The 20,502-nt window shown below is 39.9% G+C and overlaps 1 protein-coding gene across 1 annotated transcript in view; it reads right to left on the bottom strand.

The window, feature by feature from the left end:
* cacna1ba (calcium channel, voltage-dependent, N type, alpha 1B subunit, a) overlaps positions 1-20,502 on the bottom strand; it is a 126,103-nt gene that overhangs the window by 60,068 nt on the left and 45,533 nt on the right. The window contains exons 7-18 of the mRNA XM_054611009.1: positions 20,325-20,428; positions 10,888-11,003; positions 10,682-10,768; positions 8,244-8,327; positions 7,099-7,305; positions 5,398-5,510; positions 5,134-5,246; positions 4,916-5,047; positions 3,505-3,577; positions 3,294-3,411; positions 3,082-3,149; positions 357-463 (exon numbers count right to left, since the gene is read on the bottom strand). Of these exons, the coding sequence (XP_054466984.1) occupies positions 357-463; positions 3,082-3,149; positions 3,294-3,411; positions 3,505-3,577; positions 4,916-5,047; positions 5,134-5,246; positions 5,398-5,510; positions 7,099-7,305; positions 8,244-8,327; positions 10,682-10,768; positions 10,888-11,003; positions 20,325-20,428 (1,322 nt within the window). The remainder of the gene's footprint in view (positions 1-356; positions 464-3,081; positions 3,150-3,293; positions 3,412-3,504; positions 3,578-4,915; positions 5,048-5,133; positions 5,247-5,397; positions 5,511-7,098; positions 7,306-8,243; positions 8,328-10,681; positions 10,769-10,887; positions 11,004-20,324; positions 20,429-20,502) is intronic.

Below are 20,502 nucleotides of genomic sequence, written 5' to 3' on the forward strand. Positions count from 1 at the left end.
CTTCACAGAAATAAACAGGGGAAATGACAAGCAAGTAGAGATTCTACATATTAAGGCCATCAGAATAATGTAAATATTATAGCTCCCTGTGTGTGTTGCTATAGTGAAATACTGAACTATCATGTGCACAGCTGTTATTTATTTTGCCTTTCTTCTGTATTTGTTCTCTGGAGGATTTACATATAAAAATGTATATGTGTAACCTGCACAGTGTGTGTATTTGCATTATGCTGAGCTGGACTTTAGCATGTGCAGAATATCATAGCTGTACAACAGAGGACCTGTAGTTCCTGTCGTCTGTGTGGTTGTGTGCTGAGGGATAGAGACAGGACTAACATCAGGAGAGGTTGACTTACGCTGTGATGGAAATGTTAGTGGCTGACATGGGGCTGACCTCCTTTACCTCCTTGGCCTTCTGGAGCGCAATCTTCTTATTGATGGCCTCCTCTTGCTCCTCTTCATCCTGAACAGTATGTGGAAAAACAAACACACAAACACGCACACATACACACGCACATAAAGTACATACATAAATACATACATACACACATACATACACACATAGATACATAGATACATAAATACACAAACACACGTACACACAAACATACATACACACACATTCATACATACATACACACACACACACAGTCATACATACATACACACACACACACAGTCATACATACATACACACATACACACACACACACACACACACACACACACACACACACACACACACACACACACACACACACACACACACACACACACACACACACACACACACACACACACACACACACGTACGTACATACACACATACATACACACACATTCATACACAGGATGAAGACCATAAAGACCTTCCTCTGTGGAGCAGAGTTGGTTGCTTTCATCCACATGATGAGTAACACCATCAATACAGATTTCCAGTAGATATGATCAATAGAGTGAGTTCAGCGGCTGCGTGGACACTTATCAAACATGTAGACTAAGACGCACAGCTGAACTGGTTTCAGTGATCCACCAGCCAAACAGATTCTCATATATCCTCCTGTCAATTCTCAGATCTCATATTTATCCACACGGCAGAGAGAAGCACACCTTTCTTTGAAACCGACTTGTATTGTTATCGTTATAAATCCAGTATAATGTTCATGACAATAATAACATGACAATAAAAACCTGTGCAATACATTACACATTACACTGTGCAATAATAGTTAAAAAGTTAAAAATAGTTAAAATAGTTGTTGTTTTTTTCTCTGTCTGTAAATATAATATTTCAGTTATTGTTGTTTTTTTCTACTGTTTTTTTTTTTTATTGCTTATTTATAATACTTGTTTTATTTTATTTTTATTTTTTATTTTTAGCTTGTCTTCTTCTACTATGTCTCTTGTGTGCACTTTACGCTACGCTGTTGTAAGTCTGCAAATTTCCCCGCTGCGGGACTAATAAAGGATTATCTTATCTTATCTTATCTTATTTCTACAGCACTAATTCCATCAGTACAACAAGAGAGTTATCATACTCACCACTTTACTGCTCACATTTTCCCTTCACAGAATATTTTTGTATTCACTAATTATTTCTTACTTCCACTTCCATGTTTTGAATTTCTATTTAGGTAAAGTGAAACTCAACACGTTCTGCAAATATGTTTCACAATAAAAGTCTTCAAGCAACTCACTTGGCATGTTCTCCTCTATTACTGGTAGTCTTTTAGATGAGAGTGAAAGTAACTGAAAATAATCAGTGAATGAAAACAGTATTTCTTTTAAAGAAAAGAAACTGATGCAATTAGTGTGGAAATGTAAATTATAATGGAGGTTTTTGACCAGCCTTTACCAGAAGCCAGCCTTTATTTATTTGTGCTGAGACTTTGTCATTGTCTAAAGAGCACTTTTAGAGATCGAAGTAATTTATGACTACTAATCACAAGGATTTGTAACTGGACAAGACGTGTAAACACAAGTGAAGCGGGATAGATGAATACAAATAGAACAAATTCTTAAGAAATTCAATGACATACTAGTTAACAGGCTTCAGTGGTGAGTTAAGAGCTGCAAATGATCTTCCCAGTTCATTATGAGAGTTACTGACCTGGCACCACATCAGTCATACTACAACAGCCCCGTCCTCCACAGTGGACAGGAATACCTAAACCAGTTAGCCAAGGTACCCTCATAGCCTATGGATTTTCTTTTCACTTTCTTGTGAAAAAGGGGATAAAAGTCCATGTGCATGTGGGATCCGATTGGGTTGTTTTTGCGAGTGCTTACACACTGAAAGTGAATGCTTAGCTTACCTTTGGTAAGCGTGCCATACACAAAGGCACCAAAAGTACAAACACATTTTTGCAACACACTTCTCACAAAACACTACGCACTGTTCTGACATTAGACACACATCTTCAAGAAAATGAAATCTCTTGCAATCATCGGGAAAACACTTCTATTCAAAATGTAAAACGTATGCATGAGGAGATGTTGCCAGACCCTGACTGAAGGGGGGATCCAAAACCCTCCTCCGTCCATTACAATCATTTTACAGTCATTATTACTGCTTCGGTGAGTTCACAGTAACATATTGTAATAATCACTATACTGTAATTTTACTCTCAAAACTACAATAGGAATTATTAATGTATTTTTCTCCTGAGGCCTTTGTGTTCTTGTGTTCATTGAAATGTGAGTAGATGTTCTGTACTGGAACGATCTTTTAAAGACAGCAGTGTGTTGTTGTTGCTTTGACAAAATAATTCAAATGATGCATGTGTGTTTTTATTTTGTTGCAAAAATGACATTATGAAAAAGGATTGTTAGGTCTGGACTGATGAGTTTTATTTTGACAAAGAAGTGAAATCTTTCTCTCCAAGTGTCTTGTTTGGCTTGTGTGTAGAGTTTTGATGCATTGAGCCAAACTCCACAACAAGTGTGTAAGCAAACGCAAAAGCAGCAAGGTGAAGTACTTGTACTGATGGATGTGGTGGGTGAGACGGTGCTGCTGGCTCTACCTCCTCCTGTAATCAGCTATGAATCCAGAATACCTCAAGCTATGAAGAAATACTGCACCTTGGTGAGCTCCTGGGCATTTGCGAGGTTATCGACAGCGATGGCCAAGAATACGTTGAGAAGCGTGTCTGGTTATTTGTGGTCTAAGGAAAAGATCAAATAATTGATAGAGACAGAATCAATATTAACAATCGTGGCTGTTCTTTAAATCAATCAAACTTCCTCTCATGGTGTGACTGCCGACCACAAAGGCGATAGTGAGAGCAGGATACAGTTTCCAAAGAGAGTGAGGACGATGAAATAAATGGAGGAGAACATTCCCCTGTGGACGCCCCCCTGTGACTCGATGCCGTGGTACATGACTGCATTCCAGTCCTCCCCGGTTAGGATCTGAAAGGGGGAGACAGGCTCAGGTTCCTGAGTCCAGTTCAGTGGCACGGTACAAGCAGAGCGGGCAAGAAGCATGACGGAGTTGACCTTTACCTGGAACACGGTGAGAATCGCTGCTGGGAATGTGTCAAAGTTGGTTGTGGGCGTTTCGTCTTCAAAATTAAATCTGCAGGGAGGAATAGCATGTAATCAAGATTGAAAGCCACAACACAGTCAAGGTCCCTCCTCCACCTGCTGGAGGATGGAGGAGCTCATTGTCCTCTCCATTACGCTGCAGCACAATATATGCCAATTACATCTGAGTCTCTGTGTGACCTTAAGGCTGATCTCTGAGTGTTTATTCTTCTCAAATAGATGAGCTCTGCTATTGCTGACATTTTGTATCTCTGTCCGTCTACCGGGACCTAATTACAGCACACGGCCCGAGGTGAGGAATGCAGATGGAGGCGGTAGAAATGGTAGCAGTATTTGTTCTTGGGCCTTCTCAAAGACAGCTTTTCTTTAGTCTGGATCTCATTAAAAGACATCCACAGACAGTAGAGGTAGAGCACAGCATTTGTTTCAGCAGGTTTTATTTCCTTATGATTGAGTTTAAGACCCTTTTATTATCCTGGGCTTAAATTGTTTACACCTGTTGTTATATCCATGTTTCTGAAATAAATATAAATTGTCATCTGTCTCATCTCTGACCCTTTAAACTCTTGACTGCTTTTGCTTAATGTTCACAATTTTCATGGATGTTTTTCAAAATAGGTTGAAGCCTACTTAGAAATGTCACTAACTGGCCTGTCAGTGATACTTCGGATACAGTTTCAATTTCTAAAATGTTTTATGCAATTTGAATTTGTTTTCACCTGTGTATCCACAGGTTTTCAACAAACCTTAAATATCTGTATATGATTGGATAAAGGAGTGTCAGTGTTCCATGGATACAATAAGCATGTCGCTGGGAGATTCTGAGCCTCGGTAATGTCAAAACAGTCTCACATTTTCACAGATTTTGTCACTTCTGTCTGTCTTTTTCTTATCAACTGGATATATTTGGAGATTTTGCTATGCGGATCTCAATCATGCTAAGCTTAAAGTATCATGTTGCCCAGTTTTTTCAACTTTTTAAGTTTTTTTAGCAACTGTCTGTTCCTGTTTTTTGCTGTAACCATGGATGTGAAGACAATAAGATGGACTACTGTTACTCTTACTAGGCAAGATCTTACTGTACATTAGAGGTGTCTTTTTTATTATTTCTTATAGATAATAATGATAATAATAATAACTAGGTGAGTAAACATATATTGTACAAATTGTACAACTATTCATGGATTCAGTGTATTCAGGAATACAAAAATCTGTTGACGGTTTAATCATTTTGCCTTACATAAGGTGCAAAAGGTAATGGGCTGAGTTCAAACTTTGATTTTTTTCCAAGTTGCGTCAATCAGGTTCAAAGGCTTACTTAAAAAAACGCTAGAATTATTAGCAGCAGCAGAAGCAACCAATTACTCACTGGCCCCCAAACAGCTGCATGCCCAGCAGAGCGAAAACCACGATGAAGAGGAAGAGGAGGAACAGCAGGCTGATGATAGACTTCATGGAGTTGAGAAGGGATACGACCAGGTTCCTCAAGGAGTTCCAGTACCTAAACACAGACATATGAATATGTACAGCGATATTCTTTCATAACCAGGGTCCCCAGCACACAGGCAGACCATTCTGAAGACTCACTTTGTGACTTTGAAGATCCTGAGCAGCCTCAGAGCCCGCAGGACACTGATCCCAAATGAGGCCCCGGGTTTGATGACGGCCCAGACCACCTCAAAAATACTGCCAATGATCACCTGCAAACACAGTTTTCATTTCCAAATGCTCCAGTATTTACTGTTCCGGCCATAATCACAGGCATTTTTTTCTGAAACATTTGAATTACTCTATGCATACTACCACTCTAAAAATCCACTGGGGATTGATTGAACTCCCAGCTGAACTCACCCCGAAGTCAAAGCAGTTGAATGATGAGTGGAAGTAGTTCTGGGGCCCGAGGCCGTACATTTTCATGGACATCTCAGCCAGGAACAGGCCCAGGAAGACAAACTCTGCTAGGTCTGTCCAGGGACAATAAGGACACACGCACATCAATGCAATGGTTTAAAAGGGCCTAGAGCAAATAGAGCAGCTACTACTGCCTTTAGCTGTTCCCTCAGCAAATAAGACGGAGAAAGAGTCTATTGTTGGAGGAAATAATGCTGTGCACTGCCATGATGGAGTGTGTGAGGTGTATATGGTGAAGTGCACAATAGTACTTGTGTGATGTATGTTTGCACATCTGTCTCCCTATCTAAATCAGGACACCAAAGTGTTTTTATCAGTCTGAGCAGAGTAGAAAATAAACAGGAATTAGAGTAGCACTTACAGAGAAAGCAGGTTGAATCAATATCAGCATGTGTGCAAGGTTACGTTACAGTGACTTGTAGTCAGGAAAACTAAACTTTTCAACAAGTGAAGGGGAAGATGAGGGACTTTGATCCAGTTGTTTGGAACCTGGAACCTCCAGCACCGCCTTGGTACTGTTAGTGGAACTCATGCCCACCGGAGAGGAGCTGGTGCTGTCCACTAATGCTTGACCTGGTTTCATACCCCGAGTACCTGTTCTTTCACATTTTGTGCTGCTAGGAATACCTTCCCTGTTTTGAATCAAATAATAAGTAACCACCGAATTTTTTCAGAAGAAGCTCAAAATATGGAGTATATGACATTTTTAAGATTGTCTTATTGGTTTACATGTAAATGAGTGATTTATTTAATTATTTATTGCTTTATTTAAATGATGATAGATGTATATATTCATTGCTTTGGCTTTTTGGTAGCCTTATGTCACCTGGACTTATTTGTTTTTGATTCAAGGCCCACAAAAGTCTTGGACTTATTTTTGTTATCTTTGTCTGACGAAAAAAACTCTGAATTTAAATAGAATGTAAATACAATATAATGCAATAATGCATCAGGTCCTAAATAGATGCTTTAACAACTGGCTATGACTTACACAAGCTTATAAATCAATGATTGAAGCAACTTCATTTTCATGTAACATAATCCTGCTGTGATATTCTGTTCACTAAACACTTATTTATTGTGTTTTGTATGCAATGTGAATTATGCCCTCTACCAGCACTCATTAGCTATCATAGTCTCCTTCTACTGTCACATGGTGACATCCTAAAGTGATATTGTTGCAATTACAGGTGTCGTTTATGCTAAAATGTTATTTATCAGCAGCAGAATGACTCAGCAAAGAGACTCAGTAATATTAGTTACATGCAATCTTTAGCTGAAGTTTGCTAACAATAGCCGCCATAAGCTACAGGCCTTACCAGGTCAAGTTAGGCTGCAGTGCGAAAAAGCCAAAGTGTATTGAATCCAGGAATGGTGGGTTTCATTGATTAGGAATTGAACTTTTTAATTTAAAATTTCTATGCAATTATAAATCAAGGTATCTTTTAAGTATGTGTGTGTGTGTGTGTGTGTGTGTGTGTGTGTGTGTGTGTGTGTGTGTGTGTGTGTGTGTGTGTGTTTGTGTTTGTGAATATTCAAACGAATGGTCAAATATAATAATACTGGTAAGATAAATAGTGGCATATAAGAATATTGGGTTACATGACAATTATTCACTGTTAATAAACTGCTGGAGCTCACAGAGGGCAAAGGTGAGCCAATCAGGCTGGTCATAGTGTACTATGGCTACACACAACGTGTTGAGGCCAACCAGACACAGCACAGTCCAGTAGAAGCTCTGGGACTTGACCAGACGGCGGATGGTGAAGCGCATCCTCTTCTCTTTCCTCCTGAAGTAAGACGAGCTCTCGTTCTTGCTCTTCAAGCTGGTCCGGGTGAACGGGGACCCTGGGGGGGCAGTTGGAGCAGAACAAACACAATGCAATAAAGTCACCAGGTCTTAAACTGAGGCGGTCTCAAAGGATCCAGGGTGTAGCTACTGTCAACATGAAAATAACTGCAGAGCAATGTGCTCGTCAGCTTGAGGTTGGCACTCCGGTACAGTCCAGCCTGTACATGGTAGAGGGGAGCTCCACTGGCACAGTTAAAACAATCAACTGAAATGATAATATGTAATTAACTTTTTCATATTCTCGTGAGCTTTATCTGCCATGCAGCAAAGTGAAGCCTTTTAGATTACAGTGCCTTGTCTTCACCACTTCCCTTAAGCCTGAACTATATTAAACCTTCTGTAACTTAAATTAAGCCCAAATGTCAAGTGGGACTGGATACAAAGAGAAGGAGAAAAACATGTTCTATAAGAGTTTCATTACTAGCACATGAAGACTAGAGGGCTCCTCATACAAACTCACTCTATGTTCAAAATATTATATTACCGATGTTTACCTTATCAGTTTTATAATCAACATGGAATGAAGATCCTATTTATTCTAAGTCAGTTTTGGTGTGTCAAATCTGAGGGGTCAGATATAGAGAGAATCTTTGGTTTTATGAATGAATTGCGGGATAATGTGACCTCCAATAACGAGGAAGAAGAAATCCCTCCCTATCGAGGCAGCTGCATTTAAGAAACTTTAGTGCTGATGTTATTTCATGAGCAAAGTGAAAATTGTGTTTGGAGAATTAAGATGTTCTTAATCTTGCCTAGTTAGCTTTGTGCTACGCTACTTAAACTCACTATGAGAGCCCCTTTTATAGCAGGGACAATCTGTCACAGGGGACCACCCCATCCACCGAGCTGCCTGCAGTGTGACCTCATGTTTGAGTGTTCTTTAACAAACAGTGTCAAGACATTTGGAAGGTTGTGTCTCAGGTATGGTCCTCACCAACAGATGAGATGTCAGTGAAGTGGTCCTCAGCTTCCTCTGCATTGATGAGGTCATTCTTACTCTTCTTGGCTCTTTTCAGCACTGTGAGGACAATACAGAAGAAATCAATCACACAAGTCATAAAGTTGATGTTCAATAAGGACTACTCTTACCCCTCTTTTATTCTGCATGTAGGGAACTTTTAATAACCAGTTCAGTGTACTCATTTATTTATTAGTCTTTCCTCAGGCTGTGACACTCATTAAAGTTTTGTTTATATAATTGTAACAATATTTATGTTTAATGAATCCTTTCTTGTTGGATTCTAATATGCCAGTTCTCAAACAGAATGCTTTACAGAGGTGAAATCAATGTAAAAAGCATACTCCTGTGAGGTAAAGACGGTCATAAAAGGGAAGCAGAGATTTTCAAAATAAAGCAAAGGTCTAATGATGAGGACTGCATCCCTGTATCTTCTGATGTAGTTATACTCTATGTATAGTATGGACCATAAAACTACAAAGAACCCGGTGTTATATTCTCTCAGGGATCCTGTATATATGGAGCTTTTTATTCCTATATTTAGATTATGGACTGATGGTCAACAAAACAAACAACTGAATACGTCAACTTGGGCTCTGTGAACTGTGATGGATAAATTATACTACTGACATGTTTTTTTTTTCATTAGTTGCAACAGTGCATATATTTTCATGGTGCAAATAAGTTCAGAAATTAAGTTATGTGTAATAAAATGGAATGACACAGGGAAAAAGTATTGAACACGCTTACTGAAATGTATTTAATACTTCGTACAAAAGCCTTTGTTGGTGATGACAGCTTCAAGACGCCTCCTGTATGGAGAAACTAGTCGCATGCATTGCTCAGGTGTGATTTTGGCCCATTCTTCCACACAAACAGTCTTCAAATCTTGAAGGTTCCGTGGGCCTCTTCTATGAACTCTGATCTTTAGTTCTTTCCATAGATTTTCTATTGGATTCAAGTCAGGTGATTGGCTGGGCCATTCTAGCAGCTCTATTTTCTTTCTCTGAAACCAATTGAGAGTTTTCCATTTCCAAGTGTCATTCCATTTTATTACACATAACTTAATTTCTGAACTTATTTGTTTGGTTTTCTTTGTATGTATGGATTACTTGGGTTGTTACCGACATCTGGTGAACATTTAATGTCAATAGCACCTTTAGAAATATATTTACTGAGAAAAATGGTGACGTGTTCAATACTTATTTTACCCGCTGTATACTAATAGAATACTAGTGAAGTGCATGAAAAAAGCCTGGGGTTAAAAGGACTGGGGACGGCTAAACTATGGCCAACTGCGGCTTGCTGCCCCGTTTTGGAAATGGCACCTAGCTTTAATATAATCTAGAATATGGATGAATCTATTTTTTATAAATTGCACTGTATGTTCATTACACATACTAGTTGAAAATTACTTTACTGACTTAATGTATTGGCACATTAAGCTATATCTTCCATCGTCCCTGTTCTGTTTGTTACGTCTTAATTTCCAACTCACACATTGACATCTTACTTTTACATTTACCTTGTAGTATTTGAGCTGGGCGCTTAGGCCATGCACTGTATACGAGTTTAAGTATTGTGTACTGCTGTGTAGTTAGTTTGATAGAATGTTTTTCCTAGAAACACTGATTTCCTGGTTGAATACTACACATTTACGTTAGTTTGGTCAGTGCCTCCTTATATTTTTCTGTAAATGGCCCACGATGACCTGGACTAACACTGCAGTGACTAGACCAGTGGGAGCTAAATGATCTGGATCTTCACAGGGGAGACCTAAAGATCTGTCTCACCTGTCTACATCCCTTGTTAATGCTGTGGTCGCCAGCTAATAGAGCCTTTTAACAGCAGACATTTCTCCCTGTCAAAGCAGGATAATCACAGTTGGAACTATCAACAATAGTGATGTTCACAGCCCAGGCTTTGTTTGTAATAAGTCAGTGTGACCATGACCAGAACCAGAGCTAAAAGGCAATAACGGATATTTTTCTCTCCATTGGAACAGAACTACATACAGGTGTGGAAGCACTCTAAAAGAACCCACGACTGGTACTGTAGAGCTGCGTTCTTTGAATCTGGTTGACAAACATGTGGACGCACAAATATTTGAGAAAGGAGAGGACGTGATGCAACTGTCTGCTGACTAAAGGTGGCAGTAATGCACCGTAGAACATGAGAAGTGATGCGGCGATAAGAAACAAATGCTAAGCCAACTAGGAAGTAGAAAACAAATGTACCTTCACAGATCATCTATCGTCACATGATCAGCTCAAAGCAAAGTGACATGACCCCTGTTAGTCTTAAATCATTGGTCTTGCCTTCTGAAGACGTATGTCGGTTTAGTTCTGGTGTATTTAGGTTGAACATGGCACTAAACCTGGCACATAGTTTGATGTGAAGATGGCAGTTCTCACCAGAGTTGTTGTGTTTCTTTTTGTACCACGCTCCATCCAGAGATTTCTCCTCTGCGTTCTTGTCTTCCTCAGCCAGCATTACCTCCTCTGCAACACAAATACCTCACCTGAATTCATGCTCATTATCCCATCATATTTGCGTCAATGTCAAGTACAGCAAATACTTTTTAATTTCAATTTCAAATGTGTGTGTTTTTTTTCCTGACCTGCTTTACAGATCCACTCCAGGTACCCAGTTAACTCTCTTTCTATCTGCTGTTGTCTGCGGAGCTTCAGGAATTCCTGCCTCTTCTCCACCCGCTCTCTCTCCTTGGCAAACTCCCTGTAGAAAACACACACACACACACACACACACACACACACACACACACACACACACACACACACACACACACACACACACACACACACACACACACACACACACACACACACACACACACACACACACACACACACACACACACACACACACACAAATGTTTATTTGATCTGACAAGCCAACACAGACCCTGGAGCACCCCAGCAGGTAAGACAGAGTCAGTGTCCTCATCAACTAGTGTGGAATAGAACTCAACAGCAGGATGCTGTCTGACAGTAGGACTCAACAAAAAACCTACAAAAACATGAAAACATTTGGTCCAGAAATGATGGATATAATAATTGTAATTGTATAACATCAGTTCTTCCCAAAAAGAAAAAGCCTTTCATGAATGCTGATGCCGTCAGATGCTTATTTGCATATGAGTGACTTTATCATGTAACAATAAATTGATAAGATCTAAATTGAGAAGAAGTATTAATAAAAGAGATATCTTCACACTGTATTTGGAGCCCTTTGTTCTCATTTTGTTTTTCTCCTAGATCTAGAGATCTCTGGTTAATGATGGCTCGAGTTTCTCACAGCCCCATTTACCATGTGAGGAAACTTTTTTATCTTCTCCATAGTCACTATCATTTTTGTATTTCATAGCAAGTATGGCTTACACCACAGCACTCCATTCAGAACATAAAAACCACAATAAGCCAAGAGGCGGAGCTTCTACCACCAGGGTGTGTGCCATCTCTACTATCACTGATGGAGGCTTATAGAATCTATGAGAAAATGCTAAGGAAGCATCACTGAATGCTCAGATCTGTTTTTTCAGTTTATTTGAAAGTAGTAACACAAATAGAAGCGTCTATTATTTCTGTACCACCATACTAACTGGTATTCTAAAACGTCATCTGTTGAGGGCCACATTATGATTTTTATGACTCAAAGATCAAAGTTTGTGACTTGGTCTTGACTTGAGACTGACATGTGAATCAAGATTAGAGTCTAATTCTTAGTAGTTTCTGCAATTACTTCAATCACTTTTGGTAGAAACTTAGAAAATAAAAGCCATGTTGTTAATGAACGTTGTGCGTGGCAGGCAGTGACACATGGATCATCTTCTCACTCTAGTGTGTGAGTGTTATGAAACCACCCGGGGCTAGTCACACAGAGACAGATAATAACATTTTTGGCACTGATATTAAATCATTTCTGTTACTCAATTGTATTACTTTGATAACATAAGGGTTACGGTTATGTCATGCAAATATGGCAGTTGTTCATTTAAATGAGCTGGGAAATGAGATATGTAAGAAATGAAGTAAGAGAGACAGGGAGAGGGAGAGAAAGAGAGAGAGAGTACTGAAACAACAGAGCCAGGGACAGTGATAGCTGTGTCTCCCACCCAGCAGAGGGGAGCTCTATTCTGCATTGCAGTGGCTGTCTGCCTGCTTCCTGAGGGTGTGTGTGTGTGTGTGTGTGTGTGTGTGTGTGTGTGTGTGTGTTTAAGTGCCAGAGTATCAAAAGCTCATTTTGTACATATCTACATGGCTTTCTCACTTCAATGTGTGTGCAGTGCAACCATGTGTTCCCTGGTTTAGTGTACAGTGTGTGTGTGTGTGTGTGTGTGTGTGTGTGTGTGTGTGTGTGTGTATATGTTAGTGTGTGCGTGTGTGTGATTTCCCAGCGTAGTAGCAGCTTACAGCCACACGTTCACACCTCCTCACACACGTACACACTGATACATATGCCATCTTAAATACAAACATGCACAGACTCAGATCCACACTACATGAGATCATTGAAAACAGTCACACCAATTGAAATATGCAATATATATTAGATGGATTGTACTTGTATATATCTTTTCTAGTAACTCAAAGCACTTTAGTACTACATGTCATTATTCACCCATTCACACCCATTCATACACCACTGGCACAGCCTACAGCAGCAATTTTGGGGTTAAGTATCTTGCCAAGGTACACATTGACATGGACTACCGGAGCTGGGGATCGAACCCCCGATCCTCTGATTGAAGGACGACCCTGCCTCACTAAGCCACAGTCACCAAATATGTACAGAAACTCCACAATTCTCATTCAAAAGATGCTTTACTGCACTTCTGTTGGAAGACACATCATCATGATCATCAAACCAAACTGCACTGCATACGTACAACACAGTGTGTATGTAAACTGTGTAGACAGCATATGAAAACATGTGTTGTATATGTCTTATGGGTCCATAGGTAATCACAGTGACGCATGACAACAGCTCAACAAATGTAGAATCAGCCTCTCCAGGAAATGATGCTGTTGTTCTGATGGGGAACACACAGCACCACATCTGTAGCCAGAGGCAGATGCTGAGGCCTCTTTTAACACTTAATACAGTGTAGTACAGTGATGAAAAAAAGTGTTAATCACTATACATTTGGAATTACCCATAAACACTTACATGTACTAAATTATACATATGCCACAATTAATTTATACCTGTGGTCCTAACTTCTAACCCAGGGGTGGACAAACCTCTTTGATTGTGGGCCATATAAAGAAAAATATAAGGAGTCACTTGTACAATAGGAAATGTGTAGTTTTCTACCAGTTGCACTACAGAGAATCAGTGTTTCGGGACCAGATGTTTAGGTCCATAGTGTCTTCTAACATTATACTCTTTCATTAGGGCAACAGATTCTTTGCAAATTAAGCAAACACAAAAAGCAATAATTTTACCAACGTTTCTCTATCTCCTAAAATTGAGGTTCCGCCATGTTTACCTAATCAACTGCAGTAAATGCTTTCATTAACTAATAATCAATGGAGGTCAAGTAGTTGTTCAAAATGGAATCTGGTGTAATGATAAGAAGTGCGTTGTGTATATAGTGCCCTTTATTAGAAATATTTTCAAGTTATAGTTTACTTTAATGAATTCACCAGTGGGCCCCCCATGCATTAGTCTGTTATATTTTTGAAAATGTGCATATTTTGAACTTGCACCTTACCATTATTGACACGTACTGTTAAGCTGTAGACATTTCTGGCAACATGTGATTTCTGGGCATCTTATTGATAATCTTAATTTTTTATATTTTGTTATTTGCACTCTTTCCTACTTTTCCCTCGTGATAAATGTATCTTATTTTCTTTCTCTCAATGGAGCTGGATAATGATGTAATACATGTTGTGATGTGCTTTAAAAAACTAAAAAGATAATGCTATAGCAGCCACCTTACAATGATGCCACATCTCGTCCTGCCCACACTGATGGGATGAAAGCTGAGTGAATGGCCCTGACCTCCCACGGGGGTCTGCAGCCTCTCAACCCTGCATGTATCTGCTCTCCTGCCTGCGCTGAAGCTCAGATCGTGGCCTTTAAACAATGACATGGCCCCCGCACGCCCCTGCCAGACAGCATCAGTGACCTTACACCTCCCCAGTAACTGTAAAGCCATCTGACACCTCTGTGAAGAGAGCAGTAAACAGAGTGGACAAGATAGCCACAGAGGGGCCGGCTAAAGGCTACCTGCCCTCCAAAGCTCTGGTCATGGCTTCCTCTCTGTATGGATGTACAGTGTATACATCAATGGGTAAACATTGAAAGGGAGTCAGTAGAAATTCGCTGAAAAAGGGACTTGAAAGTTGACAGAGAAGCAGAATGGCTCGGTGATTGAACAGCTCTAGAGGCGTGACCGCAGACAGCCAGGAGAACCTGGGCAGGACCTCAGGTTGTCAGCTGGCTAATAATGAGTTCAGACATTCAGACCTGTATTCCACTGAATGCGATGACTCACACTTAAAATTGATCCAAAATAAATCAGTCGATAGGGGTGATGCGGTCATGCTTCCTTGAAAGACCTGTGGTGCTGAATTTTGTGGGCCTAGCCAGGAAAATGATCTTATAATAGGTACATGACAGAAGTCCCACCTGATTACAAAAAGGATCACTTTATCCTGATCCACAGGTGCCATTGTGACTTAATCTGGGGGGAAAGCATTGTTTTATTAACAAGATATGGATCATATAAATGGAGCAAGCCAAATAAGGCAAGACATCTGTATTAACCATATTCTCTTACGCTACCTATACTTCAGTTCTGATATATATCTGTATGCAACCTGACAGACTGATCCCTACTATTAACTTGCTTATATTCTCATGATCCATACTGTCAATCTGTTTTTGGCATTGTATTATTGTGCATTTTTTTTGATTTGCACCTTATTGTTACTATATTAGACATTTATATTTTTGCATCTTCCCTCCACTTCACAATAAAAAAAATGGTAGTTTGCACTTACGAGGAACTTGACTTGGTGATTGGTCCAAACCAATAAACACACTATAATAGTATATTAAAGATAGAAATATGAACATTTACAATAGAATATTAAAAACAAACAAATAAACAAGAATATACAAAAATGTAAAATGTAAAAAAAAGTCTGTATTTAAAGCGTTTAAAGTTAAATCATGGTCCTGTTGATGTCAGAGTCAGTGGGGGTCCCAGGTCTTGTTGATGAGGCCGACTGTAACTGCGAAGAAACCGTTTAGGTGGTGTGAGGTTTCAGGCTCCTGCCAGAGGAGAGTGGCTCTGTATCCAGGGTGGGAGGGGTCATCGTTGTTCAACCTACAACAGGTCTTCAGATGGTCAATCTCCCACCTGTAGGAAGACTCAGTTTGCGGATGACACCACCCTCATTGTACTCATCCCCACCAGAGATGAGTCCAATGAGGGTGGTGTCATCCGCAAACTTCAGGAGCTTGACGGACTGGTGAATGGAGTTGCAGCTGTTGGTGTACAAGGAGAAGACTAGAGGGGAGAGAACGCAGCCCTGAGGGGAACCGGTGCTGATGGTGCTGGAGTCAGAGATGTGTTTCCCAGGCTTCACCTGCTGCTTCCTGTCAGACAGGAAGTTGTGATCCATCTGCAGGTGGAGTCTGGCACATGCAGCTGGGAGAGCTTGTTCTGCAGCAGAGACGGGATTATGGTGTTTATGACAGGGCTGTGGAGCTGGTGGTCTGGAGCTGGACAGTAAAACTAATTTAGATTGTTAACAGGTTTGAGTCACTCATGGGTGGTGGCCTTCAGTGGGCTTCAGTGGGCTTGTATTACAACTGCCGCACAGCAGTTTCCCTCAGGATGAATAAAGTGTTATCTTGTCGAATAAAATGATCTCGAAATCATTGTTGTAAAGGCTTCTGTCACCTTGGAGCATGGGAAATGAAGTGTTCACCACCATTTCACCATGTAAAACCCAGCTTCTACTGGCTCTGCTAAATGTAAATTAAATAAGAAAAAAAATGCTGAAGATGTAATTTAGATGCAGAAGGAGTAATGTGGACCAACGCCTCTCTGATGAACTAACACACTTCAGATATTTAGTCAGAACTTCTTCAAACTATCCTGGATTGTTGATTAAAGTCAACATTTACTAACGGGTAAATCTCATTAAGATTGTTTCTATCTGACGCTTCCTTCAGCAACTGCAAGAGTCTTTATCTGTTCTCAAATGTCTTTGGTTAAATCAAACGACAGAGAGGCCCCTGAACAAGCTGTCCCCCATGGCCACAGAGTGGTATGACCCTCTGAGTCCGAGGACCTGATCATTGTTGACTCTTTTAACTGGCTGGTCTTTGTAACATTTAGTGGCCTAGGTAGAATAGTTATGTGCTGTGTTTTCCTGTGGCTATGCTCTGCGTTTCATTCTTGTCTTCTTCATGGTTAATTTACAATGCACATTATTTATGTATGTCTTTAAAGATAAATAATGTAATATATGCAAGTGGTACGCATAGAGCAAAAAAGACAATGTGACAATGTGGTTAATGACATATAAATCCAAAATGATCCACAATATGGCAACGAAAAAGAAAACGTGTTGCTGAACTGGAATAAATGTGGCATTTAAAACTGAAACCAGTCATTTTTGTACTTAAATAATCACATTTAATGAGAAAGCTTGAATGTAACTATCTGTACATGGCTGCCTTTTGCTCACTTGGTTTAGCTTGTGATGAGCTGATAGGAGCATTCATTTACGACTCGACATGAAAAGAGATAAACTTGACCAAACCTGAAGGAAAATGAGGGGCATAAAACTGACTGCAAGGTGAAAGAAGATTTATTGACGGCCCTGTGAAGCAGACAGTTTGTAGTTTGTTCACTCTAGTCATTAAACTCTTCTCCAGTCGGCATCAGTTGATTGCCATCCTGCAAGTAGCTGCAGAAATGAAAGGTAAGAAGAAGAAGAAAAAAGATGTTCCACAAATGACTAAGTCTTTGAGGGACAGTCTAGGGGCTACCATATCAGCGAGAGGAGAGCAGCCAGCTGGAACATTCTTCTTTCAAAAAATAAATGAAGTTAAGATTAAACAACAGTGGAGATGATTGCAGTTCTGTGTTCATCCATTTGAATCAGCTCACATAGATGAAGAAAAGTCAGGAATAACAGCAGCCTCACAGAGAGGCCGCAGGAGCAACACGGTAGAGGAATGTCCAGGTGAGAGACGAGACCGTTGGGCTGGAGGCTGACGGTTCGAACACTAGTGGTGCAGACGACACAGCGAGGCCAACATGTCTCTGAGCAGGTTTTTGACTGATGCAATAGCTATGAGGTTAACTAAACATGTCTAAAATATAGCCCTACTAGCAACACATGTAATGACTTATTCAGACCATCAGGGAAAAAGTAAGATATATATTCAAAAATATGATATATGTAATTCATGCCCAATGCTGCTCAGAGTGATCTCAGTCAACAGCACGAGGTCTCTCCTTCTCCTCATGGCAGTGTCTCTCTCGCTGCAACAACACAATCACTAAGCTTCATCAAAACGATGTGGTGTAACGCCACAAACCAGTGGAGGATGTCATCTGGTGACTTTTAGTGACTGTTAGAGCTAGAGCTAGCTAGTTTCATCGGAAAAGAGTTGTCAACATTACATTTTGTCTTCCACAGATACTTTGGTTGTTCCACCTTAGACAGCAAAATCTAACTGATCCATTTAAAAGGTTTAAGTGGTGCAACCACACCCCCATCTAGAGTCAAACACAAAGGTGATGGAGCTGTAGGAGAAATAGACTCCATAAGTGTACGTTTCTGTGAGTTGACACAAGCCTGACATTAACATCAAATATAAACCTCCATGGGTTTGTAAAAATTCACTTATACACAAGAGGGATGTCTGGTATGGACAAGAACATGTATCACGTTCTTCTCTTTCATGCAATTATACATATCAGATGTTGGCAGTAATTCAGCATAAAGGGCAGCAATACACCAGAGAACCAAAGGGAGGACTGCCAGCTGATAGAAACACAGGAAACATTGTGGGCTTTGCAAGACCAATGGAATGGAATTCAACCAGTATGTCAGACCCTAAGTGCATTTGTGCGAAAAAATATATAATCTGAATTTTGTTTCTTTACAAGACATACACAAAGCATTTCTTGTTTTGACAACAAGTTACTCATACGGTTGAGGAAGAAGAAATTTAAGGAGGTTATGTTGTAGGTGAAGGGGATTCTGTTAGAGTGTTGATCTATGACCAGTGTTTCTTACCCCAATAAAAAATGACATACCTGTTGTCATACCTGTCTACCTACCTGCCTGTCTACCTACCTGTCTACCTACCTGTCTACCTACCTGTCTACCTACCTGTCTACCCAACCTTTCTACCTACCTGTTACTTGTGTACCTACCTGCCTGTCTCTACCTACCTACCTGTCTACCAACCTACCTTTCTACCTACTGGTGTACCTACCTACCTGTCTACCTACCTGCCTGTATAATTGCTCATATTCAGCTCATTCACTAATTGTCCATCACCAGAGTCTTCTACAAGCTGCTAGCTTAACAGGTGTAAGTATTAACAGCAGCCATGTTAGTTGTTTATGTTCATAATGATCATTTAGGGGGAGGGGGTTTCAGTGGTTTTCAGTTTGGAAAAAAGTACTAAGAGTTTTGGGTGAAACATTTGCAACCACTGTTTGTGCCGTTTGAGAATAGAAAGCTGGACAGGAAACAATGGTTCCTGCTGCCATACCAGTGGTTAAGAAGCAAATCCACAGCAATGCTTACTATTAATCAGAATAATATTATTTTTGGTGTTTTATGCAAAGACAAAAAAAGCTGACCTAATAATAAATGTTTTACTAAGTTTTGCCGAATTCTTTTTTCATCAGGCAACATTGTTCAAGCTCTATATTAGGTCCTTGAAAATAATGAAACCTAAATATAGCAAAGATCTCTATATATTACGAGAAATATATCTAATACAATTACTAACAATTGCTTATTGAGTCTTTAGTATTTTATTATTTTTATACCATTTTTGCATTGTACCAACGCCATGGCTTATTTATGTTATAGTTTAAATGATTTATTCTGCCTAAATAAGTATTATTATATATCATTATGTATTTCATAAACATGTTGTTCTAATTGTTTGTATTGTCTGTGTAAGTCTTTTATGTCTAATGTGCTGTATACTTTTATAATATTTGTAAATTCTTCTTGTAATTTAAAGAAAAGGCACAACAATGGTAACTATAGGAACGAGTCTTGCTTTTTTCTAAGTGTGATCTCCTTATTGACCAAAATATGGCCCAGCTATTTTTGTACTTGCTCCATTTCAGATTTTCTCGTTTAACGTCCAGTCGTTATTGCCAGCTATAGACAATTCTCCTGATTGGTTCACACAGCCTGCCATAGGTTATCAGACATAACACTACCACTTCCACTGCAGATATCAGGTTCTTAAAAGCTGGTACAACTAGCTTACCATGTGACGCAGAAGCACAATAGCTTGATATTAAAAGAAAAGCTTATTAAGATGATTTGCACAAACATTCACTAAACCTTTGTCTAGAAGCCGATTCATAAATATGATTTAAAACACAACAACATTTTTGCTGTATGTAACATTCGATCAATAACTATCATTTATATAAAGATGTAGAGAAGTAATGTCTACCTGAGCAGAGAATCTGTGTGTGTTGATATCAGAGCATTTCTTTCCCGGCCGGCCGCATGCCGTTTAGTGCACATTAGTGCATGTAAGTGCATGTGAGCGTGCCCAAACTGGTTCATTCATGGCCGCCGCTCTGCACTGCTCTCATACGGCGGTTACAGCTGATAACACCGTCCAGACAGACAGCGTTGTTGTGGAAACGTAGCACATTCTCATTTTGTTATTTCTTGAGCAAATGGAGCCCCCGTTGGTCCAACAGGTGTGGTTAAGAGAGGGGTAAATCTTGGTCAAATGTAAAGGACATCTGTTGAAATGCTCCGCTCAGGCCATCCTCACATCTGTACTCACCCTGACAGCACACCTAACACCAGGTTGAGCATGAAGAAGGAGCCGATGATGATGAGGGGGATGAAGTAGAGCCAGTTCCACGTGTTCCCTGAAGCATCGTTGGCCTAAACACATAACCACACAGAGACAAAGAACAGAGCTGTTAACAGTGTTGTTGCAATGAAAGGACTGCTGTATT

Source organism: Anoplopoma fimbria, chromosome 13 (assembly GCF_027596085.1).
Source record: "Anoplopoma fimbria isolate UVic2021 breed Golden Eagle Sablefish chromosome 13, Afim_UVic_2022, whole genome shotgun sequence".
NCBI classification, from domain to species: Eukaryota; Metazoa; Chordata; class Actinopteri; order Perciformes; family Anoplopomatidae; genus Anoplopoma; species Anoplopoma fimbria.